The sequence below is a fragment of the Zophobas morio genome, unplaced genomic scaffold (assembly GCF_036711695.1).
Source record: "Zophobas morio isolate AGI-343-1 ecotype UQ-CSIRO unplaced genomic scaffold, CSIRO_AGI_Zmor_V1 ptg000022l, whole genome shotgun sequence".
NCBI lineage: Eukaryota > Metazoa > Arthropoda > Insecta > Coleoptera > Tenebrionidae > Zophobas > Zophobas morio.
The window spans coordinates 4,412,173-4,439,868 of NW_026972127.1; the positions used below are offsets into that span (position 1 = coordinate 4,412,173).

The 27,696-nt window shown below is 33.8% G+C and overlaps 1 protein-coding gene across 1 annotated transcript in view; it reads right to left on the reverse strand.

The window, feature by feature from the left end:
- The window catches only part of LOC135133450 (transforming growth factor-beta-induced protein ig-h3), a 95,923-nt gene that overhangs the window by 2,300 nt on the left and 65,927 nt on the right, over window positions 1–27,696 (reverse strand). Inside the window, exons 2-3 of the mRNA XM_064061844.1 lie at window positions 13,940–14,434; window positions 9,714–9,923 (exon numbers count right to left, since the gene is read on the reverse strand). Of these exons, the coding sequence (XP_063917914.1) occupies window positions 9,714–9,923; window positions 13,940–14,434 (705 nt within the window). The remainder of the gene's footprint in view (window positions 1–9,713; window positions 9,924–13,939; window positions 14,435–27,696) is intronic.

The window sequence follows — 27,696 nt, forward strand, 5'->3', positions numbered from 1 at the left end:
ATTTTCTTATACTGCTGTTGCCAAACCTGATTCAAATGCTTGCCTCTTTTAAGCACTCAAAAATGTTTGGTTCTGGCATTTTAATAGTAATAATCAATGACACATTTTGGAAATGACAGGTCTACCAATTTTTAGCAAAATTTACCGCAATAGTACTTGCTAATCACCCTATATTGAAGTAATAAAAGTACTTTGATCAATTCTGTGAATTTAACAATAATAAAAAATATCGTACACAAAACAACGTAAAAATGACCGAAGTTTCTCCATTTCGTTCTTTCATAGAAAATTTTACGTGAAAGAAATACCGCGTGACTTCTAAAGTTTGTGATATTTTTTTGTCACGTTGGTAACACATTTAAAATTTTATGGTGGCATACCGGATGTCAAATTCAAATTTTGGACACTTGCCATTGGTCTCATTTAGTTTTCATGTCAAAATTGACAACTGCGCACCTAAAAATTTGCCTCAGTCATTAAAAGTCACTCGGTATTTGATCTAAAATTTCCTCTGTTAGTACAAAACACAAAGTACTTCATTATTTATTGACTATGTAGAAAACAGCAATCTCTGGATCTGCAAATAGTACTTATATGTTCTGTTCTGGTTTTATACCGAGTGATCACAAATGATTGAGTCTGTTGGCAATTCTGGATTTTTAGTTGAAATTGACAGACTGCTGATATTTTTAAATTTGTAAAGTGTATCCAAAACATAACCTAAATTTATCACATGTCACGCAATTATTTCCGTTATACCAAAATAAACGCAAGAAAAGTTCACATTTTTATTCCCGCACCACGGATTCACTGTTGCCAACTTAAATTTGAGCGCATAAAAACATAAGGTACAAAAATTTCACTTGACTGAATCAGCGGCCATTTTCTAAGAATCTAGAGGTCTATTAGAGATTAAAGGGAATAATAATGAAGCAATAAGAGAATTCTGTAAAGACCGGCAAATGAGTCTCAGAGAGGAATAATCGAGTCCTAGAGAAAGCGAAAATCATGTTCTAGAAAGAGCGTTACCACGTCCTTGAAAAAGCGATATGATCCTAGACAGAGGTTTGACGAAATAAGATAAAAAAAAGATAATGGAGTTCTAGAGAGCAATCGCTGAGTTCTATACAAAAAAAAGCCAAGAATGACCATAAAATCCTAGAAACAACGACAATCGAGCTCTAAAGAGAGATAATCGAGGCCTAGAAGCACCGATAATCAAGCTCTAGAGAGAGCAGTAGTGGAGTCATTAACAAAGTCTTAAAGTAAACGATAAACAAGTCCTACAGAGAGCAACAGTCAACTCCTAGAAAAAGCTATAACCAAGTAGTAGAGACAGTGATAATCGAGTCCTAGGGAGAGTACTAATAAGACCTATAGACTATTTGAAAAAGCATCTAAAGTAACAATCGAGTCCTAGAGAGATTGCCGTTTGAGTCTTCCAGATTCCATTAATCAAGGTTTGGAGAAAGCGACAATTGAATCCTACACAGAGAGATAATAATCGAGTCCTAGAACAAGCGATAACTAGGTTTAAAAATAATCATGCCGTACAGAGCGTGGTCATAAATTCCTAGAAAGAGCGATAGTAAAATAACTAGGTGCAACAATCAAGTCCTCAAAACACCCACAATCGCGTCGTTGTGGCAACCGAATTCTAAAGAAAGCGACCGTCGACTCCTAGAAATAGCGACAGTAAAACAATTCCTACAAACAACAACAATCATGTTCTAGATGGAGCGATAACAGAGTTATAGGAAAAACGATAAATGAGTCTCAGAGACAGTGATAATAGATTTCCAGAGAAATTGAAAAAACAGAGTCCTAGAAAGAGCGATAATAAAGTCCTAGAAAAAATAATAGAGTTCTACAGAAAGCGACGATTAAATTCTAGAGAGCGGTCGTTCAGTTTTAAACAGATCGAAAATCTATCCAACAGTGACCATAAAGTCCTAGAAACAACGAGAATAGAGCTCTAAATAGAGATAATCAAGGCCTAGAAGCTCCCGTAATCAAGCTCTAGAGAGAGAGCAGCAGGGAAGTCATTAATCAAGTCTTCAAGGAAACGATAACCAAGTCCGAAAAGTCCAAACGATAATCAAGGTCAAGACAAAGTGATAAACAAATCTTACAAAGCTCTACAGAGAACGATTATAAAGGCGATAATAAACTCCTTGAAAGAGCGACACCCAAGTAGTAAAGAGAGTGATAATCGAGTCCTAGGGAGAGTACTAATAAGATCTATAGAGTATTTGAAAAGACGTTAATCGAATCGTACCTAAAGTAACAATCGAGTCCTAGAGAAATTGAAATTTAAGTCCTACACAATCTAATAATCAAGTTATAGAGAGAGCGAGAACTGAATCTTCCAGAGAGAGATAATTGAGTCCTAGAACAAGCGATAACTAGGTTTAAAGAAAGTGATAACTGATAATCACGCCGTACAGAGCGTGATCATAAATTCCTACAAAGAGCGATGGTAAAATCCTAGAGAGAGTAACAATCAAGTTCTAAATCACCCGTAATCGCATCGTTGTGGCAACCGATCGTCGACTCCTAGAAATAGCGACAGTAAAATCTACGCAACAGCGATAGTAAAATCCAACAGACAACAATAATCATATTCTAGACGCAGCGAAAACAGAGTCTGATAATATATTTCCCGAGAAATTGGAAATCGAGCCCTAGAAAGAGATAATCGAGTTCTAGAAAAAGCGATTATGAAGTTCTAGACTAAGATAGAGAAAAAAAATCGTAAGTTCTACAAAAGGCAGTGATCATTTTAGAGAGCAATCGCTCAGTCTTATATAGATCGAAAATCAATCCAATAGCGACCATAAAATCCTAGAAACAACGACAATCCAGCTCTAAAGAGAGCAATAATCAAGGCCTAGAGGCACCAATAATCAAGTTCTAATGAGAGCAGTAATGGAGTCATCGAGAGCGGGAATCACGTGCAATTACTGAGTCCTAGAAAAACCCATAACCAAGTAGTGATAATCGAGTCCTAGGGAGAGTACTAATAAGATCTATAGAGTATTTGGAAAGCGTTAATTAAGTCGTATCTAGAGTAAAAATTGTGTCCTAGGGAGATTGACATCTGAGTTCTACAGTATCAAATTTTAGAGAAAGCGACAATTGAATCCTTCAGAGAAAGACAATCGAGTCCTAGAACAAGCAATAATTAGGTCTTAAAGAAAGTTATAATCTTGCCGTATAGAACGTGATCATAAATCCTAGAAGGAGCGATGGTAAAATCCTAGAGAGAACAACAATCAAGTCCTAAAAACACCCATAATCGCGTCGTTGTGGCAACCGAGTTCTAAAGAGAGCGACCGTCGACTCCTAGAAATAGCGATAGTAAAATCCTACCGGCAACAATAATTATACTCTAGATGGAGCGACAACAGCTTCTGATAATAGATTTCCGGAGAAATTGGAAATCGAGCCTTAGAAATAGCGACAGTCAAGCATGGGGACGAGATAATCGAGTTGTAGAAAAAGCGATACTCGTAGAGAGCAATTGTTCCCTCTTATATAGATCGAACATCAATCCAGCACGACCAGAAAATTCAGAAACAACAACAATCGGGCTCTAAAGATAGCAATAATCAAGGCCTAGAGGGACTGATAATCAAGTTCTAGAGAGAGAAGTAGTGGAGTCATTGAGCGCGGGAATCACGTGCAATTACTGAATCCTAAAAAACCGATAATCAAGCTCTATAGCAAGGCATAATCAAGTTCTAGAAAGAGCAATAACTTAAGTAGATAGTAAAGAGAGAGATAATCGAGTCCTAAAACAAGCGATAATTAGGTCTTAAAGAAAATGATAATCATGCCGTACAGAACGTGACCATAAATTCCTAGAAAGAGCAATGGTAAAATCCTAGAGCGAGCAACCATCAAGTCCTAAAAACACCCATAGTCGCGTCGTTTTGGTAACCGAGTTCTAAACAGATGGAGCGACAATAGAATTCTGGGACGAGCGATAAATGAGTCTTGGAGACAGTGATAATATAATTCCCGAGAAATTGGAAATCGAGCCCTAGAAAGAGCGATAGTCAAGTCTGGGAACGAGATAATCGAGTTCTAGAAAAAGCGATTATGAAGTTCTAGACTAAGATAGAGAAAAAAAATCGTAAGTTCTACAAAAAGCGGTGATCATTTTAGAGAGCAATCGCTCAGTTTTATATAGATCGAAAATCAATTCAATAGCGACCATAAAATCCTAGAAACAACGACAATCGAGCTCTAAAGAGAGCAATAATCAAGGCCTAGAGGCACCAATAATCAAGTTCTAGTGAGAGCAGTAGTGGAGTCATTGAGAGCGGAAATCACGGGCAATTACTGAGTCCTAGAAAAACCCCTATCCAAATAGTAAAGAGAGTGATAATCGAGTCCTAGGGAGACTACTAATAAGACTTATAGAGTATTTGGAAAAGGGTTAATTGAGTCGTATCTAAAGTAACAATCGAGTCCTAGAGAGATTGACATTTGAGTCTTACAGAGTCCAATAATCAAGTTTTAGAAAAAGCAACAATTGAATCCTCCAGAGAGAGATAATCAAGTACTATAGTAGAACAAGCTATAACTAGATTTAAAGAAAGTGATAATCATGCTGTACAGAGCGTGACCATAAATTCCTAGAAAGAGCAATGGTAAAATCTTAGAGCGAGCAACCATCAAGTCCTAAAAACACCCATAGTCGCGTCGTTCTGGCAACCGAGTTCTAAATAGATGGAGCGACAATAGAATTCTGGGAAGAGCGATAGATAAATAAGTTTCGGAGACAGTGATAATAGATTTCCAGAGAAATTGGGAATCGAGTCCTAGAAACAGCGATAGTAAACCCAGGGGACGAGGTAATCGAGATAGATAAAATTCTAGAAATAACGACAATCGAGCTTTAAAGAGAGCAATAATTAAGGCCTAGAAACACCGATAATCAAGTTCTAGAAAGAGCGGTACTGTAGTCATTAATCAAGTCATAAAGGAAAAGGTAATCAAGTCAAAAAAATCCAAACGATAGTAATCAAGGTTAACAGAGAGCGATAGTAAACTCCTAGAAAAAGCGATAACAGAGTAGTAGAGAGAATGGTAATTGGTTCCTAGGGAGAGTACTAATAAGACCTATGCTAACAAATTGAGTCCTAGAAAGATTGACATTTGAGTCCTAAAGAGTCCAATAATCAAGTTTTAGAGAAAGCGACAATTGAATCCTCCAGAGAGAGATAATCGAGTCCTAGAACAAGCGATAACAGGTCTCAAAGAAAGCGATAATCACGCCGTACAGAGCGTGATCATAAATTCCTAGAAAGAGCGATGGTAAAATCCTAGAGAGAGCAACCCTCAAGTCCTAAAAACACCCATAGTCGCGTCGTTCTGACAACTGAGTTCCAAGTAGATGGAGCAACAATAGAATTCTGGGAAGAACGATAAATGAGTCTCGGAGACAGTCATAATAGATTTCCAGAGTAATTGGAAATCGAGTCCTAGAAAGAGCGATAGTAAACCCAGGGGACGAGGTAATCGAGATAGATAAAATTCTAGAAATAACGACAATCGAGCTTTAAAGAGAGCAATAATTAAGGCCTAGAAACACCGATAATCAAGTTCTAGAAAGAGCAGTACTGCAGTCATTAATCAAGTCATAAAGGAAAGGGTAATCAAGTCCAAAAAGTCCAAACGATAATAATCGAGGTTAACAGAAAGCGATAGTAAACTCATAGAAAAAGCGATAACCGAGTAGTAGAGAGAATGGTAATTGGTTCCTAGGGAGAGTACTAATAAGACCTATGCTAACAAATTGAGTCCTAGAAAGATTGACATTTGAGTCCTACAGAGTCCAATAATCAAGTTTTAGAGAAAGCGACAATTGAATCCTCCAGAGAGAGATAATCGAGTCCTAGAACAAGCGATAACAGGTCTCAAAGAAAGTGATAATCACGCCGTACAGAGCGTGATCATAAATTCCTAGAAAGAGCGATGGTAAAATCCTAGAGAGAGCAACCATCAAGTTCTAAAAACACCCATAGTCGCGTCGTTCTGGCAATTGAGTTCCAAGTAGATGGAGCGACAATAGAATTCTGGGAAGAACGATAAATGAGTCTCGGAGACAGTGAGAATAGATTTCCAGAAAAATTGGAAATCGAGTCCTAGAAAGAGCGATAGTAAACCCTGGGGACGAGGTAATCGAGATAGATAAAATCCTAGAAATAACAACAATCGAGCTTTAAAGAGAGCAATAATTAAGGCCTAAACGCACAGATAATCAAGCTCTAGAGAGAGCAGTACTGCAGTCATTAATCAAGTCATAAAGGAAATGGTAATCAAGTCCAAAAAGTCCAAACGATAATAATCAAGGTCAACAGAAAGCGATAACAGAGTAGTAGAGAGAATGCTAATTGGTTCCTAGGGAGAGTACTAATAAGACCTATACTAACTAATCGAGTCCTAGAAAGATTGACATTTGACTTCTACAGAGTCCAATAATAAAGTTTTATCGAAAGCGACAATTGAATCCTCCAGAGAGAGATAATCGAGTCCTAGAACAAGCGATAATAGGTCTCAATGAAAGTGATCATCATGCCGTACAGAGCGTGATCATAAATTCCTAGAAAGAGCGATGGTAAAATCCTAGAGAGAGCAACCAACAAGTCCTAAAAACACCCATAGTCGCGTCGTTTTGGCAACTGAGTTCCAAGTAGATGGAGCGACAACAGAATTCTGTGAAGAACGATAAATGAGTCTCGGAGACAGTGATAATAGATTTCCAGAGAAATTGGAAATCGAGTCCTAGAAAGAGCGATAGTAAACCCTGAGGACGAGGTAATCGAGATAGATAAAATCCTAGAAATAACGACAATCGAACTTTAAAGGGAGCAATAATTCAGGCCTAGAAACACCGATAATCAAGCTCTAGACAGAGCAGTACTGCAGTCATTAATCAAGTCATAAAGGAAACGGTAATCAAGTCCAAAAAGTCCAAACGATAATAATCGAGGTTAACAGAAAGCGATAGTAAACTCATAGAAAAAGCGATAACAGAGTAGTAGATAGAATTGTAATTGGTTCCTAGGGAGAGTACTAATAAGACCTATGCTAACAAATTGAGTCCTAGAAAGATTGACATTTGAGTCCCAAAGAGTCCAATAATCAAGTTTTAGAGAAAGCGACAATTGAATCCTCCAGAGAGAGATAATCGAGTCCTAGAACAAGCGATAACAGGTCTCAAAGAAAGTGATAATCACGCCGTACAGAGCGTGATCATAAATTCCTAGAAAGAGCGATGGTAAAATCCTAGAGAGAGCAACCATCAAGTTCTTAAAACACCCATAGTCGCGTCGTTCTGGCAACTAAGTTCCAAGTAGATGGAGCGACAATAGAAATTGGAAATCGAGTCCTAGAAAGAGCGATAGTAAACCCTGGGGACGAGGTAATCGAGATAGATAAAATCCTAGAAATAACGACAATCGAGCTTTAAAGAGAGCAATAACTAAGGCCTAGAAGCACCGATAATCAAGCTCTAGAGAGAAGTACTGCAGTCATTAATCAAGTCTTAAAGGCAGTAATAATTAAGTCCAAAAAGTCCAAACGATAAACAAAGTTAACAGAGAGCGATAGTAAACTCCTAGAAAAAGCGATAACAGAGTAGTAGAGAGAGTGGTAATCGGTTCCTAGGGAGAGTAAGATCTATAGTAACAAATCGAGTCCTAGAAAAACTGACATTTGAGTTCTACAGAGTCCAATAATAAAATTTTACCGAAAGCGACAATTGAATCCTCCAGAGAGAGATAATCGAGTCGTAGAACAAGCGATAGTAGGTCTCAAAGAAAGTGGTAATCATGGCGTACAGAGCGTGATCACAAATTCCTCGAAAGAACGATGGTAGAACCCTAGAGAGACCAACAATCAAGTCCTAAAAACAACCAGAATCGCGTCGTTGTGGTAACTGAGTTCTAAAGAGAGCGAAAACAAAATCATATTCTAGATGGAACGACAACAGAGTTTGATAATAGATTTCCAGAGAAATTGGAAATCAAGTCCCAGAAAGCGACAATAAAGTCCTAGAATAAGATAGAGAAAAAATAGTACAGTTTTACAAAAGACGATGACCAAATTCTGGACAGCAATCGCTCAGTCTTACATAGATTGAAAATCTATATAACAACGACCAGAAAATCCTAGAAACAACGACAATCAAGGTCTAAAAAGAGCAATAACGAAGTTCTAGAGAGAGTAGTAGAGGAATCACGTGCCATAGAGAACTTAACTAAGATTTAATGAAAATGATAACCACGTCCAAAAGACCGTGATTACTGAGTCCTAGAAAAACCGATAATTAAGGTCTAGCAAGTTCATAATCAAGTTCTAGAAAGAGCGATAACCAAATAGTAAAGAGAGAGAGCATTGATGACACTTATAGAGTATTTAAAAAAAGCGTAACCGAATCATATCTCTAAAGTAATAATCAAGTTCTAGAGAGATTGCCACTTGAGACCTACATAGTCCATTAATCAAGTTTTAGGTAAATATTAGATAAATTTTTCGTTACATATTACTTTTTTTTCGTCGAGACTACTACTTCATCATAAAATATTGGACAAGCTAAAAAAAATCTTATCCGAGTAAAAAAATAAACTGTAGCCAGTGATTTTTAGGTATGCATTAAATCAAATGTTATACCGATTTTCTTTTATCTATTCTTTCTGTGATTCATATCAATGACAAACGTCGAATGAAAATCGTGCTGTTACATATTGTTGCCTTATTGCCCAATAACATTACGCCATTTGGCGTACATCCAAAGAATTGCCAAGCGTTTCAGGAAACAGGTCGTCAATCTATTCGAAATGATTTCCTATGAGAATCACAAAATTATTCAACACACATAAAAAGTTTCAGCAACACAACAAAATGGCAAAGTTTCGCATTTAAAATGGCGGTTTGCTGTACTACTGTGACAATCACGTGACATTACAACCACAGACTTCTGAAAAGACGGACGCCCATTTTCCGCTCGATGAAGACATCAAGAATCGGGTAAATCGAGGAGTTGCATGTACCGTTAGCGCTAAGGACCGGCAAGGATTAATTTGTACAAGACAATAATGGCTGGGTGGGTGCTAACACAAATTAAGTTCTGGCACCGCGATCAACCACCTGAATCGGAATTAAGAAAATTTGGAATTCGTGTTGCTACCAGCACGGAAGAATTCTAATTAAACGGGAGTTTACGTTTTATTCGAAACTCGAGTTCAAAGGAATTACCATTTTATTAAACACTAAATGTCGGCTGTGGCGCTGCGGTTGAATGTTATTGTGAGTGCTTTCCACGGAGGAAGCTCGATGTTTTATGAAGAAGTTAAACTGCAGAAAATAGAGCCAATGAAATGTTTGTACACTTTAACGAGCCTTATACGTTATAACACGTTTTTTTTTTTAACATTAATTTAGTCGACTCTCCTCTAATCGCGTTTTATTTTGTTGCGGGAAAGTAATCGTCAGTCCCGATCTACTTAAAATTTAGGTCCCATTCAGCGATTATTAATGCACAGTCGATTTAAGCGAGAGGACCTGAAGTCTTCGCTATTAGTTGTCACCGTTCGCCTTTGTTCCCGATTCCTGTAATTAAGCGCGGAGGAGGAGCCAGAAGTTCGGAACTGGCAAAGTTCGGGCGAATGCATGCAAGTTCCCAATTGGGAAATACCTACGAGTCTTCTTAAAGACTATCTCGCGTCCACCCAGCGTCGTGACGACCTGCCCATCCTTGATAGTGTCTTGCTTAAGCCGCCCCTTGACGAAGTGGTTGATGATGATACTCTCGGTGAACTCGGGCACACTAAAGGGATAAAAACCCCAATCGATCGGGTGCCACCTCTGGAAAGCGTGATCTGTCGGGACGAACACGGTGTATTCTTCGCCTGGAAGAGAGAAATTGTAACATATTAAAATTATAATAGTAATTCACTAGATTTATGCAGGTGGAAGGCTTTTGCATTGAGGGAGAACCAACGCCAGAAACTAAATATATGTACTGTGGAGAAATTAACAAAGTGATAGGATGTCTCAGGATTTTGAACAACAGTATATTAGAATGTTCGCCTATTTAATAAAGATAATAGCTTAAATCCGTCAAGCAGCAAATCTTGAAAGTAACCTTTTGGTGGATACACACCGTCTGCTATCTGGCTCACTTTCTTATTTTATGAAATTGAAATAACATTTACTATGCAAAAATTTGAAATGATTTCAACAAATTAGTTAGTGGTAAGACTAGAGACATTTTGGTTAGCGTTTTACCATCTACACGATATTCATTATATACACCTAAAACTTCACAATAATCAGTTCAGTAGTTTCGGAGATTTTTCGATTTGTTGATTTTTCCAATTTTTCGATTTTTCAATCCTTCTATTTTTAAATTTCAATATTTCGATTTTCCGATTTTCCAATTTTAGATTTCTCGATTTTTCCATATTTCAATTTTTCGATTTCTCCGTTTTTCAATTGCTTGATTTTCGATTTCAAGATTTTTCGACTTTTCTTTCGATATTTCAATTTCTCTGTTTTTCAGTTTTTGATTTCCCGTTTTCGATTTGTCAGTTTTTCAATTTTTCGACTTTTCGATTTCTCCATTTCTCCATTTTTCGACTTTTAAATTTCTTGGATTTTTCATTTTTCGATTTAAAATTTTTGGATTGATTGGATTTTGTCGATTTATCAATTTATCGATTTTTAGACTTTTCGATTTTCCATTTTTAGTTTTCTTGATTTCCCGAGCTTCCGATTTGTTGATTTTTCAGTTTTTCGATTTTTCGACTTTTCAATTTATCGATTTTTCGATTTCCCGATTTCGCAATTTTTCTATTTTTCTTTCGATATTTCAATTTCTGTTTTTCAGGTTTTCGATTTTTCGACTTGTCAATTTTTGGATTTTTAGACTTTTCAATTTTCCATTTTCCCATTTGTCGAGTTTTCGACTTTTGATATCTCCATTTCTCTATTATTCGATTTTTATTTTTCGATTTTTTAATGTTTCGGTTTTAAAGTTTTTGATTGTTGATTTTCGATTTTCCAATTTTCCAATTTCTTGATTTTCGATCTGTCGATTTTTCAGTTTTTCGATTTTTCCTTTTTTCAATTTTTTGGTTTTCTTTTTTTGATTTCTCGAATTTTTGACTTTTAGATTTTTTAATATTTCGATCTTCCCATCTTTCAATTTTTTGGTTTTTCGATGTGTCAATTTTTCGAATTCTCCATTTCACGATATTTAGATTTTTTTTCTATTTTTCAATTTCTCTGTTTTTCAGTTTTTGATTTGTCGATTTTTCGATTTGTCAATTTTTCAAGTTTTCGATTTTTCGATTTTCCATTTTTTGATTTGGTGATTTTTCGACTTTTATATGTTTGAATTTTCCATTTTTCGGTTTCTTGATTTTTCGATTTGTCATTTTTTCAATTTATCAATGTCAGGGTTTTTCAATTTTTCAGTTTTTCCAATTTTAGATTTTCTATTTTTCGATCTCCGTATTTTCAAATTTCTGGGTTTTTCGATTTTGCGATTTTTCAGTTTTTTGAGTTTACTATTTCTGGGTTTTTTCATTTGTTGATTTTTCCATTTATCAATTTTTCAATTTTTCGGTTTTTAGACGTCGGTTTTCGATTTGGTGTTTTTTCAATTTTTCGATTTCGGGAATTTTCGACTTTTCTTTTGATTTTTCAATTTCTCTGTTTTTCAGCTTTTTGATTTCTCGATTTTTCAGTTTGTTAATTTTTCGATTCCTCGTTTTTTCAATCTTTCGATTTTTAAATTTTTCAATATTCCGATCTTCTAATTTTCCATGTTCTGGGTTTTTGATTTGTCAAGTTTTTGATTTTACATTTTTCGATTTTTCAGTTTTTTGAGTTTATTATTTCTGGATTTTTTCATTAGTTGATTTTTCCATTTGTCAATTTTTTAATTTCTCGGTTTTCAGACGTCAATTTTCCATTTTTTGTTTTCTCGATTTCGCATTTTTTTATTTTTCGGCCTTCCGATTTTCCAGTTTTTGATTTCTCCGGTTTTCGACTTTTAGATTTTTCAATTATCTGTTTTCCGATTTCTCGAGTTTTCTACTTTTAGATTTTTTAATTTTTCGATCTTCCCAGCTTTTTTTAATGTTTCTACTTTTCTTTCGATTTTTCAATTTCTGTTTTTTTAGTTTTTTTGATTTCCCGATTTGTCAATTTTTCAATTTTTGGATTTTTCAATTTTTCATATTTTCAATTTTTCGATTTTTCGATTTATCGATTTTTAATTTGTCGACTTTTCGATTTTCCATTTTTTCGATTTGACGATTTTTCAATTTATCGATGTTACGGTTTTCCAATTTTTCATTTTTCGATTTTTCTATTGTTATTTGATTTTCCTATTTTCCAATTTCTCCGTTTTTCAACTTCTCGATTTTTCAGTTTTTTTTTATTTTTCAAGTTTTAGATTTTTTCATTTATCAATTTTCCAATTTGTGTTTTCACCATTTCTCAATTTTTCGCCCTTTGGATTTTCCTTTTTCGATTTCTCGGTTTTTCGATTTGTTCTTTTTTCAATTTTCGAATTTTCCAATTCGGTTTTCCGATTTTTAGATTTTTCAATTTTTCGATTTTTCGACTTTTCGATCTACCGATTTTCGGTTTCTTAGTATTCAAATTTACAATTCTCCGACTTTTCAGTTTTTCGATTTCTTGGTTTTCCAATTTTTTGATTTTTTGATTTCACAAATTTTCGATTTTTCTTTTGATTCATCAATTTCTCTGTTTTTCAGTTTTTTGATTTCTCAGTTTTTTAGTTTGTCAATTTCTCGATTTCTCGTTTTTTCAATCTTTCGATTTTTGATTTGTCCATTTTTTGATTTTCCAATTTTCGATTTTTCGATCTTTCAAATTTTCGGTCTTTCGATTTTTCCATTTTTCAATTTTTTGTTGTCTCGGTTTTCCGATTTGTTGAATGTTTAGTTTTTCGAATTTTCAACTTTTCAATTTTTCGATCTTACGATTTTTCAATGCCCTGGATTTCCAATTTTTCGATTTCTCGATTTCTCAATTTTTCGACTTCTCGTTTTTCAATTTTTCGACTTAGCATGTCGAGATCTACGTCCCTGAATTTTTTCATAATTTTTGGACAACTTTTTTAAAATTGAAATTTTTTAATGGTCTTCAAATTTCACAAAAATTTTGACATTTTCGAAACTCAACTAAATACATTTTCTTGTAGATTTCGAGCTCTAGAACTCAAATCCGACTCGGTTTTTTGATACCTGCAACAGTTTTTCCAGAATCGACCGCTGAAATTTCGAAATTTTTGAAATTCTCAAAAATTCGCATTTCCCAGCGATTTTTTCGAAAATGTTGCTTCGTGATCATCAAAATGCTACATTTTTAGAATCAGCGTGTCGAGATCTACGTCCCTGAATTTTTTCATAATTTTTGTACAACTTTTTTAAAATTGAATTTTTTTAATGGTCTTCCCTTTTTCAAATTTCGCAAAAATTTTGACATTTTCGAAACTCAACTAAATACATTTTCTTGCAGATTCAGCTCTAGAACTCAAATCCGGCTTCGGTTTTTTGATACTTGCAACCGTTATTCCAGAATCGACCGTTGAAATTTCGAAATTTTTGAAATTTTCAGAAATTCGCATTTCGCGGCGATTTTGTCGAAAATGTTGCTTCGTGACCATCAACATGCTATTTTTTTGGAATCAGCGTGTCGAGATCTACGTCTCTGAATTTTTTCATAATTTTTGGACAACTTTTTTAAAATTGAAATTTTTTAATGGTCTTCAAATTTCGCAAAAATTTTGACATTTTCGAAACTCAACTAAATACATTTTCGGCCGATTCCCCTCATTGCCAAACACTTTCCTCCCGCGCACTCTAAATCAAGAAAAAAAAATACGAACCGTCCTCGAGAAGCTTCGACACGTTGGACCTCGACAGGAAGTGCTGGAAGACCCGGACTCCGCTCTTGAGGAACGACAGCACCTCCATGACGTTCTCCACGAAGGTGGTGTTGGACTGGTTCTTGGCGTCCTCGCTGGGGGCGAAGTTGGCGATGTCCACGAGCTTGCCCTGCGTGGGGCTCTTCTTCGCGACCTGCTCCTCCGGGAACAGGTAGTTGTCCAGGACCACCAGCAGCCCGTTCGGCACCTCCACCTTGCGCTCGACGATGTTGGCGTCGTTCGCCTTCAGCTTGCCGTCCTTTATGTGGCGGACGTGAACCGTCCGCCCTCCGAGCGTTTTAAACGAGGCGTCGTCGGTCACATTTGTCAGATCTATGCGCGAACCGAGCACCACATGGTCCAGAAGGAGCTGCTTTACGAGCTCGGGCTGCTGCAGGAGGTTTTCGGCGCGTTTGGTCGCTGAGTTCTGCGGCGCGAGTATCGTAAAGGGCTCGCCTGGAACAAAAAGGGAGGTTTATGGAGGGTTCTAAGTGTTTTATTTCTATCGTTATAAAAGAAAATATTGTCTATTTAATAACGCAAAGGTTCACCGTTTACGTCTGTCTGTCTGTCTGTCTGTCTTTTGCTGTATTAATCAGACCACTCCTCTCTTATAGCTATTAGACTGAGTTAAAGAATTTTTTCTACAGTCTACAGCGAATGCTTAATTTTCCGCCCTTTGACCGTTAGAACACCCTGTATGAATCTATTGTACACGAGTATTTTGACAGAAATGGTGATGAAAAAATTTTAATTCTGTGTTGTATCATTAACTGTCGAAAAAATAAAATATTTTTGAACGACATATTTAACCCGAGTTTTCTAATTTGTTTTTGGCGAATTCTATGTATGTAAAATGCGTAATTTCTTATTCATCCACACAGCGCAAAAATTATGTTCTGCTAATAAATAATGTTGCTGTATTTTAGTAGTAATTAAGATTCATTTTCCTGTGCCACGCATCGGTGAATAAAAACTCTGCAAAAAATATCTGATAAGGGATCGACGAGAGTTTTTTGTTCCCTTTTCGTGTTGCGTAAAGGAGTGCTGTTGGTTTTAAACTTCGTCGAGGTCGTGTGCGGTCTGTAAATTAGTGTCTTTAAAGTGTTATTTTTGTTAAAAATAATTTGGTTTCGGGCTTAAAATGAAAGGTGAGTGTTGTGATGTGCCCATGAGGAAGGAGGCTGCAAGGATCGACGCGGAAGGAAAGGAAATCGGGATTTAAAGGGTAAGTCGGTCTATTATTCAATGTACTGTGTCTTATTTCTTCAGTTCTTTTCATCTAAATTCTTTAGAACTGCCCTTTTCGGCTAAAATAATTTGGAATATCTAATAGGTTTTCATCAGTGTTAATTATGTAAAAATTAAATCCAATTTTGATTTTTATATATATCATTACGGATTGCCTTTTATGTTTTACACTTCACTGAAATAATTAATAATAAGTATTATGTGTTTGTTAGTGAATTTTTAGGTAAATATTCTCTGAATTTCTTTTTTTTGTGTATTTTGAGTGTGTTATATAGATTTTTTGTGTTTATCTTCATCAAGGATCGCGTGATGTAAATGTAAAATTTTGCTTAGAATATACATTATGTTGTGATTTCAAAACTTTTTTTGGTTGGAGTTTTTTAAATCTTATCTACTTATTAAACCTGTGTTATGTTGAATTGCACCGTTATTAAAAATTAGTACATATAAAGTTAATGTTAACTTCTATGGTATTTTTGTTTGTGTACACAAAAATTTCATGTGTTTTTTGTTGCAGTGGGTTCGTAAATGAAGCTGAGGGAATTCGCTAAATTGTTGCAGAAGAAGAAGCCTAAAGGTTAGAATTTTGCATTAATTTTAAATTGGGTGTTTTTTTTTGAGTGCGGAATGCAAGAAAATTGTTCATATCTTTCAAAAATTTGGTGACGTCATCTCAAAATTTCGTGAAGTTAATCTCGCCTGAAATTTTCGTATTTTTTTGAAGTTGTGTACAGTATTTATCCGTTCTAAAAATTGATGACGTCATCAGGACAATTTCATTAAAAGAATGTCACTCAAAACCTGTTGTACTTCTACGAATTATGGTAGAGGAAAGCGGGAAAACTGCATTTTCGTATTATACGGCCCGTGAAACACGCAGATATCCTTACATTATACGTTCGCCTAAATGCCCACCCAAATGCTTCCTCCAGCGACTATCTCCGTAAAAGAGAAGGAATTTTTCGATTTTTAGACTTTTCAATTTTTCATTATTTCGATTTTTCGATTTTCGAATTTTTTTATTTCTGGGTTTTTCGATTTACTGATTTTTTATTTCTTCGGCTTGTCGATTATTCGATTTTTCAATTTTTAGGTTTTTCGATTTGTCGATTTTTTTTTTGTTATTGGATTTTAGGAATTTCTATTTTTTGAGTTTTAATTTTTTCTCGATTTGCAGATGTACCAATTTTCGAATTTCTCGATTTTTCAATTTTTTCAATTATTCGGTTTTTCAATTTGTCGATTTTTTTATTAATCGATTTTTGGAATTTTCTATTTTTTAAGTTTCTGTTTTTTTTTCAATTTGCAGATGTTCCAATTTTCCAATTGCTCGATTTATGGATTTTTCGATTTTCCATTTTTGACTTATCGATTTTTCAGTGATTCAATTTCTCGGTTTTTTGACTTTTAATTCTCGGTTTTTTAACTTTTCGACCATTTAATTTTTCCATTTCTTGATTTATCCATTTTAGACTTATCGATTTTTCAGTTTTTCGATTTTTCCACTTTTCAATTTTTCGATTTTCGGATTTCTCAATTTTTCAATTCTTCGAGTTTTCGCCTTTTCGATTTTTGGATTTAACATTTCGAATTCTCGATTTTTTAACTTATCAATTTTTCGTTCTGTTGATTTCTTTTCGATATTGTGACTTTTCTAGTTTTCGATTTTCCAATTTCTCAGTTTTTCGATTCGAATTTTTAAGTTTATTTTTCCATTTTCTTACTTTTGCATTTTCCTTTTCGATTTCTCGATGTTTCGATTTTCCGATTTTTCGATTTTATAATTTTTCGTTTTTTCAACTTTTCGATATTTCGTTTTTTCAGTTTCTCGGTTTTTCAATTCTTCGATTTTTGGCCTTTTCGATTTTTAGATTTAACATTTTGAATTCTCGATTTTTAAAGTTTTCAGTTTTTCGTTTTGTAGTTTTTTTTTTTTAATATTTCGACTTTTCTAGTTTTTGATTTTTCAATTTCTGTTTTTCGATTCGATTTGTTAATATTTTTATTTTTCGACTTCTTGGTTTTCATTTTGGCTATTTTTTAATTTTTGGATACATCGACTTTTATATTTTCCGATTGTTCATTCTCTCGATTTGTAGATTTTTTAATTTTTCGTTTTTTTGACTTTTCAATTTTTTGATTTTCAGATTTCTCGACTTTTTGACATTTAGAATTTTTGATTTCTCGATTTTTCGACTTTTAAATTTCTCGATTTTTCAATTCTTCAATGTCTTGACATTTTGATTTGTCTATTTTTCGATTTTTCACCTTTTCGATTATTGGATTTAACATTTCGATTTCTCGACTTTTTGATTTGTCGGTTTATCGATTTGCCGATTTTTAAAATTTTTCATTTTATTGATATTTTTCGATATTTTTACTTTTTTAGTTCTAGATTTTTCAATTTCTGTGTTTTTCGGTTTGATTTTTTAATTTTTCGATTTTTAGACTTTCCAACTTTTGGATTTTCCATTTTTCGAGTTCTCGACTTCCCGGTTTTCCAATTTTTTAATTTCTGGGTTTCTCCTTTTGGTGATTTTTTAATTTTTCAACTTGTCGATTTGTCAATTTTACGATATTTCGACTTTTATATTTTTTGATTGATCGTTGTCTCGGTTTTTCGATTTGTCGATTGTATAATTTTTCAATTTATCGACTTTTCTACTTTTGGATTTTTCATTTCTCTAATTCTCGATTTTTCAATTTCTCGAATTTTCAGTTCTTCCATGTATCGACTTTTCGATTTTTCCATTTTTCGGTTTTTTGATTTTATATTTCGATTCCTCGATTTTTCAGTTTTTCGATTTCTTTATTTTTCGATATCCCCATTTTTTGACGTTCCGGTGTCATGATTTTCGGATTTGTCGGTTTATCGATGTGCCGATTTTTTAGTTTTTCGATTTTTCGATTTCATTTTTTTACTTCTCAACTTTCGCATTTTCCAATTTTTCAATTTCCCAGTCTTTCGATTAGGCGATTTTTCCCTTTTTCAATTTTTCGATTGGTCGATTTGTCAATTTTTCGATTTGTTGATTTATAAATTTCTTGATTTTTCGATTTTTCTGTTTTGAGTTTTCCATTTTTGGATATCTCGATTTTTCAGTCTTTCGATTTTTCCGTTTTTAGATTTTTCGACTTTTCAATTTTTGGATCTTGGTTTTTCAACTTTCAGATTTCTCGATTTTTTTGAGTTTTCAAATTTTTATGTTTAGGTTTTTCGATTTTTCGATTTTTGGACTTGACATTTCAAATTCTCGACTTTTCAATTTCTCGGTTTTTCGATTTGAATTTTTAATTTTTGATTTTTCGACTTGTCGATTCTTTTTTTCATTTTTTCGACTTTTTGTTGGTATTTCAATTTTTCGATGTTTCGACTTTTCCATTTTTTGAGTTCTCAAATTTCCCATTTTCCAATTTTTCAATTTTCTGGTGTTTCGATTAGGCGATTTTTCCCTTTTTTAATTTTTCCATTGTCCATTTTCTCCGTTTTTCGATTTTTCAATTTTCTGATTTTTCGACTTTTCTATTTTGAATTTTCCATTTTCCGATATCTCGATTTTTCAATTTTTTGATTTTTGCGTTTTTCGGTTTTTCTACTTTTCAATTTTTGGATGTCGGTTTTTCAACTTTTAGATTTCTCGATTGTTTGACTTTTCGATTTTTGGATTTTTAGCTTTTTCGACTTTTTTTCCTCAGAATTTTCAATTTCGCGATTTTTCAGTTTTCATTTGTCGATTTTTTAATCTTTTGATTTTTCAATTTCCCAATTTATCGGTTTTTTGGGTATTCCGTTTTCCAATTTCTGGATTTTTTGAGTTTTTCCGAATTTTTGACTTTTCGATCTTCCTATGTTTCGACTTTTCGATATTCCGATTCTCCATTTTTCGATTTCTCGAGTTTTCGACTTTTAGATTTTTCGATTTTCCAATCAAATAATCTTTCTTTTTTTTTCGATTTGTCGATTTTTTAATTTTTCATTTTTTTGACTTTTCAATTTTTCGATTTTCAGATTTCTGGATTTTTTGACATTTAGAATTTTTGATTTCTCGATTTTTCGACTTTTAAATTTCTCGATTTTTCAATTCTTCGATGTCTTGACATTTTGATTTTTCTATTTTTCGCTTTTTCACCTTTTCGATTATTGGATTTAACATTTCGATTTCTCTATTTTTTGATTTGTCGGTTTATCGATTTGCCATTTTAAAAAATTTTTCAATTTATTGATATTTTTCGATATTTTTACTTTTTTAGTTCTAGATTTTTCAATTTCTGTGTTTTTCGGGTTGATCTTTTAATTTTTCGATTTTTACACTTTCCAACTTTTGAATTTTCCATTTTTGGATTTCTCTATTTTTCGATTTTTCGATTTCTCGACTTTCCGGTTTTCCAATTTTTTAATTTCTGGATTTTTCCTTTTGGTGATTTTTTAATTTTTCAACTTGACTTTTATATTTTTCGATTGATCGTTTTCTTGGTTTTTCGATTTGTCGATTGTATTATTTTTCGATTTATCGACTTGTCCACTTTTGGATTTCTCGTTTCTCGATTTCTCGATTTTTCAATTTCTCGAATTTTAAATTATTCGATTTATCCACTTTTTTATTTTTCCATTTTTCGGTTTTTTGATTTAACATTTCGATTTCTCGGTTTATCAATTTGTCGATTCTTTTTTTCAATTTTTCGATTTTTCAATTTTCGATTTTTCGGTTTTTCGACTTTTCAATTTTTGGATTTAACATTTTCCGATTTCTCAAATTTTCGATTTGTCGGTTTTTCGATGTGCCGATTTTTTAGTTTTTCGATTTTTCGATTTCCATTTTTTGAGTTCTCAACTTTCGCATCTTCCAATTTTTCAATTTCCCGGTCTTTCGATTAGGCGATTTTTAATTTTTCAATTTTCCGACTTTCCTTCTTTTCGTTGTTTCCGATTTCATGATTTTTCGATTTGTCGATTCTTTTTTTTAATTTTTCGATTTGTTGATGTTTCAATTTTTTGATGTTTCGACCTTTCTATTTTTCGATTCATCAATTTTTAGTTTTTTGATTACTTGATTTTTCAATTTTTCAACTTTCTAATTGTTGGATTTTCCATTTTTGGATTTCTCGATGTTTCAATTTTTGGAATTGTCGATTTATTGACTTCGAATTCTTCATTTTCCGATTTCTCAAATTTTCGATTTGTCGGTTTATCGAGTGCCGATTTTTTAATTTTTCGGTTTTCCATTTTTTGAGTTCTCAACTTTCCCATTTTCCAATTTTTCAATTTCTTGGTCTTTCGATTAGGCGATTTTTCCCTTTTTTAATTTTTCGATTGTCCATTTTCTCCGTTTTTTGATTTGTCGATTTTTCAATTTTCTGATTTTTAGATTTTTCTATTTTGAATTTTCCATTTTTCGATATCTCGATTTTTTAAATTTTTTGATTGTTTCGTTTTTCGGTTTTTCTACTTTTCAATTTTTGGATCTCGGTTTTTCAACTTTTAGATTTCTCCATTTTTTGACTTTTAGATTTTTGGATTTTTAGATTTTTCGACTTTTTATCATCCGACTTTTCAATTTCTCGATTTTTCAGTTTTCATTTGTCGATTTATTAATCTTTTGATTTTTCGATTTTTCAATTTCTCGGTTTTTCGGGTAGTCCGTTTTCCGATTTCTGGATTTTTTGAGTTTTTCCGATTTTTTTAACTTTTCGATCTTCCGATTTTACGACTTTTTGATATTCCGATTTTCCATTTTTCGGTTTCTCGAGTTTTCGACTTTTAGATTTTTCGATTTTCCAATTATTCAATTCCTCAGTTTTTCGATTTGTCGATTTTTCATTTTTCAGTTTTTTGATTTTGCAACTTAAAATTTTCGATTTGATTTTTCAATTTTTCTATCTCCCGATTTGTCAATTTTTCGATATTTGTTTGGGGCTGGGGGGGGGGGGGGGGGTTAATTGTTTTATTTTTATCCGTAAAAATATTCTCCATTCTCTGTGATTTGTATTAACTACTTCTTTTGAGAACTAAAGTTCCTTCTCATTTTCTGAAAGCTGTACTTGTTCAAACAGTCACATGACGTTTTGTACCATTAATAACTGAACTTTTATGAACCTGAAGTCTCTACATACGAGATGGCACCAATTCAAAATTATTTAATTGATTTTAAGCGATACGATTAAAGTTAGAAAAAGTCCAACACCCATGAGAATTAGATTTAAACGACACGATTACACTTAGAAAAAGTCTAAACCCACGAGAGTAAGACAATTCGATTACAGTTTCGAGTAGCACAACTAGGGTAATTTAAATTTCCCATTGGAGGTTGACGACTGGTTCAATATGGCGATGATAAACTTCCAGAAATCCATGAACCCATTTACATCACCAGTTAACGTATTATGTGCCAATTGTGTAATTATTAACGGCCTACTAACAGAATTAGGGACGTGAGAGTAAAATGCGAAGATTTTGAAGCTTGCAATTTACTAGGGAGTGTTGTGACGGTCCGTTATAAAAGTTCACGATAAAATCAGAATTAAACGTAAGAAACAAATTGTTCAAATCTTTCAAAGATTTGATTATGCATGCATGTTTTTTAGAAGAATTTTCTCAGGAGTTATACAAAAAAAAAATTGGAGAAGACGAAATCAGAAAAACCGCATTTTCGTATTTTACGGCCCGTGAAACACGCAGACATCCCGAAATTGTACATTCGCCTAAATGCCCACCCCAACCCTTCCCTCAGCGTCTCTCCGAGCAAAAAGGGCGCCCTCCCGGTGTCACCGGCCTCGTCCCTTTATCTGTATCGTCAACGCAGATTCCACCACAGTTCACTCAATTTCCCGGCAATCGCTCGGATTTTTATAGACTCGGGGCTCAACTGACCGATTTTCAAACCGATCGGGCACTGGGTCGACCCACGTCTCCTTCCACCCCCACAAAAACAACCAAACCCAGCCCGATAAACGTCCCAATAGGGCGATTTTTCATTTAACTTCCAACGTTTACACGCCGCTTTATCATTGTTCGGCTCCTGTTAGTGGGTGTCAAGTTTTTCCGTTTCGGGAAAATCCGAGCGAAAATCGATTCCGGGCCCACATCCCGGTGCAAAAAAGGGCATTATACATGAGGAGTGACGGGGGTTGAAGGAACCCTGGAAGGGAACTTCGAGTCTTTGTTGTTTTTTAATGTCTCGAGAATATTTCGCAGCCGGGGTTGTTGTTTTAGTTTTGCGCCACGTCTGGACTTCCCCAACTAGTGGGAAGTTTGGGGAAGATTCGTGCGGCGCACACGTGCGCGGAGGAAGGCGACAAGTTGGATTAGCTGGCACGAGGAACTCCGGAATAAAAACAACCTTTTTGCCATTAGCGAAGCTACGAGTAATTTACTTCACTTGTGCGGTGTTAAATAAGCGCCGCGGGTTGTTTCAAAAGAGGTTCGAATTACAGGAAAGTTCATTTGCAAGATTCACGGTTATCATTGTTTTGTTAGCAAGAAAGTCACAATACAGCAATTTTAACTTCCGTCAAGGCGGAATTAAGGCGGAGTGAGGCAAGGTTTTCGTGTGGTGGTTTCAATAAATCTTGACGAAATGGTGTCACTGAGTAAAGTTCAACTAAAATTGTAGTGCAAAGATTGCTAGACTCAGTTTTTTTTTGTAAATTTTTTGAAAACTTCCTTAACAAACTCAATATTCCTGCTTTTTCTTGATTTCGATCCTCTGTAGGTTTTTACGGCTTTAGTTCTTTGAAAATTCCCACTAATTTTCCAGAATTGCCAAAATGAAAGGTGGCAATTTTTGAGATATTTTAAAAATTTGATTCTGAAATAGAATATTTCGAAAACCAGTTGTCGTACCAACTTGGGATTTTTTGTTTTGATATATTCGCTATTTCTGTGTAAGCACGATTTTTTTCATAATTTTTAGCCACCCAATTTTTCCAGAAGCCACCAAATACTTCCTTAATAAAATATCACGATTACTCCGAAATTTTCGACAATAGCTTTCAATTCTAGTCCGGGACCATCAACATGTCGCGTTTTTGGATTCAAATCGTTCAAATTTATCACTCAGAATTTTTTTGGAATTTTGAGCAATTTCGCAAAACGCCCAATTTTTCAATACATTTTGAATTTTTTTATTTTTTTCTGGAGCGTCTTTGAAATTTAGCAAAAAACATTTTTTTTGTTCAGTTTGAACCCCTGAAGATTTTTGACGCTTCAGTTCTTTGAAAATTCTCACAATTTTTCCAAAATCCCCAAAATGAAATGTGGCACTTTTTATATTGTTTAAAAAAATTTGACTTTGAAAAGGAATATTTCGATAATCAGTTGTTGGATCGATTTGGCATAATTTTTTCTGATATATTCGCTATTCCTGCGTAAGCATAATTTTTTTCATAATTTTTGATAAGCCAGTTTTTCCGGAATGGTACTAAATCCCTCTTTAACAAAAATGCCACGTTTACTCTGGATGATAGAGCTCCAATTTTAGTCCAGGGCCATCAACATGTCATGTTTTTGGATTCAGCTTGTCGAAATCTATCTCTTACAATATTTTTGGATTTTTAGGCAATTTCACGGAAAGTTCAATTTTTCAATATTTCCTATTTTGAATTTTTTTATTTTTTCGAGCACCTTCGAAATTTCGCAAAGGAGATTTTTTTTATTCATTTTGATTCCCTGAAGTTTTTATGGCTTCAGTTCTTTGAAAATTCCCACCGTTTTTCCAAAATCGCTAAAATGAAATGTAGCATTTTCGAGATTTTTTTAAAATTCTATTTAGAAGTCGTATACATATTTAGAAAACCAGTTGCGAATTTTTTTCCCGATATAATCGCTTCTTAAGCACGATTTATTTCATAATTTTCTACAATAGCCCTCAATTTTAGTCCGGGACCATCAACAAGTTATGTTTTTGGATTCAGGTCGTCGAAATCTTTTTTTTTTAGATTTTTGGACAATTTCGCGAAAAGCTCAATTTTTCAATACTCTCCAATCTGAAATTTTTTATTTTTTTTCGAGCATCTTCAAAATTTGGCAAAGAACACTTTTTTGGTCATTTTGATTCTCTGAAGTTTTTTGCGGCTTTTGCTTTTTTCTCACCATTTTTCCAAAATCGCCAAAATGAAATGTAGCAATTTTTGAGATAATATTTTAAAAATTTGACTTTGAAAAAGAATATTTTGAAAATCAGTTACTCTATCGACTTGGGAGTATTTTTTTCTGTTATATTCGCTATTTCTATGTAATCACCATCAACCATCAAAATGTCGTGTTTTTGGATTCAACTCGTCCAAATTTATCATCCAGAATTTTTCGTGTTTTTGTGCAATTTCGCGAAAAGTCCAATTTTTCAATAGGTACTCCGAATTTTTTGAAATTTTTTATTTTTTCTCGAGCATCTTCGAAATTTAGCAAAAAAAATTTTACTCTTCATTTTGATCCCCTGAAGGTTTTTACGGCTTCAGTCCTTTGATAATTTCCACCATTTACCCAAAATCGCCAAAATGGGATTTGTCTATTTTTGATATACTTAAATTTTTGAAATCGAATATTTCGAAAATAATTTGTCGTATCGTCTTGGGATTTCTTTTTCTGATATACTCACTATCCCTGCGTGAGCACGATTTTTTTCATAAATTTTGGTCACCTAGTTTTTCCGGAATGGCACTAAATACCTCCATAATAAAAATGCCACGATTACTTTGGAATTTTCGGTGATAGCCATCAATTTTAGTCCGAGACCACCAACATTCCCTGTTTTTGGATTCAGTTCGTCAAAATTTGTCTCCTAGAATTTTTTTGGATTTTTCTCGAGAACAATCGGAATGTAGCAAAGAGGATTTGTTGTTCAGTTCGATCCCTTGAAGATTCTTATGTCACCCAGATTTTCTTGGAAATTGTAACAAAAACGGCACAATTGCTTCAGAATTTTCGATGATAGCCCTCAGTCTTGGTCGAAGACTTATCAACAAGCCGTATGTTTGTATTTAGCTTTCGAGATTTTTTTTGGATTTTTGAGCAATTTTGAAAATCTTGAATTTTTTTCTTTTTCTCGAGCACCTTTAGAATTTAGCAAAGTACATTTTTTTCTTGATTTTGATTCCCTGAAGTTTTGTACGGTTTCAGGTCTTTGGAATTTCCCACCGTCTTTTCAAAAATCGCCAAAATAAAATGTGGCAATTTTTCAGATATTTCAAATATTCGAATTTGAGCCAGAAATTTGTTGGGATTTTTTCTAATATATATATATATATTTTTTTTTTTTTTCATAATTTTTAGTCACTTAGTTTTTCCGGAATGGCATTAAATACCTTTTTAATAAAAATGCCACTCCCAAAATTTTCTCTCCCAAATGTTCGACAATAGCCCTCAATTTTAGTCCGGGACCAACATCATATCATGTTTTTGGATTCAGCTCGACGAAATCTGTCTTCCAGAATTGTTTTGGATTTTTGGGCAATGTCACGCAAAACTCAATTTTTCAATAGTTTGAATTTTGAAATTTTTTATTTTTTCCCTAGTACCTTCGAAATTTAGCAAAGAACATTTTTTTGTTCATTTTGATCGCCTGAAGTTTTGTACGGCTTCAGTTTTTTGAAAATTCCCACGATTTTTCCAAAATCGCCAAAACGATATGAGACAATCTTTTAGTTATTTCAAAAATTTGATTTTGAAATCGAATATTTCGAAAACTGGTCGTCGTACCGACTTGGAATTATTTTTCCTGTTACCTTCTTTACTCCTGTGTAAGCACTGGGCACTAAACATCTTCTTAATAAAAATGACACGACTACTCCGGAATTTTCGACGATAGCCCTCAATTTTAGCCCGGGACCAACACCATGTCATATATTTGGATTCAGCTCGTCGAAATCTGCCTCCCAGAATTTTTTTGGAATTTCGGGTAATTTGGAGAGAAACTCAATTTTTCAATAGTTCCAATTTTGAATTTTTTTATTTTTTCCCAAGTTCCTTCGAAACTTAGCAAAGGGCATTTTTTTTGTTCATTTTGATCTCCTGACGGCTTTAGTTCTTTGAAAATTCTCGCCATTTTTCCAAAATTGTCAAATGAAATGTGGCCATTTTTGAAATAGTTTAAAAATTTGACTTTGATAACGAATATTTGGAAAACCAGTTGTCGCATGGACGTGGGATTATTTTTCCCGATATATTTTAGATTCGTGCGTAAGCATGATTTTTGTCATAATTTTTGCTCACCCAGTTTTTACGGAATGGCACCATAAATGTTTCTTTAATAAAAATGCCATGATTACTCCGGAATTTTCCATGATATCCTTTAATCTTAGCTCTGAACCATCAACATGACAACCATTTCCCAAAATTTTTGCGGACTTTTGGGCAATTTCGCGATAAGCTCAATTTTTCAATACTCTCCAATTTGATTTTTTTTTTGTATTTTGGGCAATCTCAATACGTCCCCTTTGGAATGTTCGACTTTTTCTTTCTCGAACACCTTAAAATTTAGCAAAGCAATTTTTTTGTTGATTTTGATTCCCTGAAATTTTTTCGGTTTCACCTTCTTCAAAATTTTTCCACAATCGCCAAAATGAAATCTAGTAATTTTTGATGCATGTATTCTAAAAATTTGATTTTGAAACCGAATATCTCGAAAAGCAGTTATCGTATGCAGTTGGGGTTATTTTCCTTGAAAGGCGCGTCATTTCTGCGTAAACAAGATTTGTTTAACAATTTTTGTTGATTTTGACAAGGTTTAAACTTTCAAATTTGAAAATTTTGAAATTTTTAACTTTCTCTCGAACACTTTCAAAATTTACGAAAAAAATTTTTTTGTTAATTTTGATCCCCTGGAGTTTTGTGCGGCTTCGGGTGTTTGAAATTTGCCAGCGTTTTTTTCAAAAATCGCCAGAATAAAATGTAAGATGTTTAAAAAATTTAAATGTGAATCGGAATATTTCGATCCGAAAATTTGTTGTTGATTTTTATACAACTTCGCGAAAGGTTTAAACTTTCAATTTGAAATTTTGGAATTTTTAACACTTTCTCTCGAACACTTTCAAAATTTATCAAAGAATTTTTTTTGTTGATTTTGGTCCCCTGAAGTTTCGTGCGGCCTCGGGTGTTTGAAATTTGCCAGCGTTTTTTTCAAAAATCGCCAGAATAAAATGTAAGATGTTTCAAAAATTTGAATGTGAATCGGAATATTTCGATCCGAAAATTTGTTGTTGATTTTTAGATAACTTCGCGAAAGGTTTAAACTTTCAAATTTGAAAATTTTGAAATTTTTAACTATCTCTCGAACACTTTCAAAATTTACGAAAAAATTTTTTTTGTTGATTTTGGTCCCCTGAAGTTTCGTGCGGCTTCGGGTGTTTGAAATTTGCCAGCGTTTTTTTCAAAAATCGCCAGAATAAAATGTAAGATGTTTCAAAAATTTGAATGTGAATCGGAATATTTCGATCCGAAAATTTGTTGTTGATTTTTAGATAACTTCGCGAAA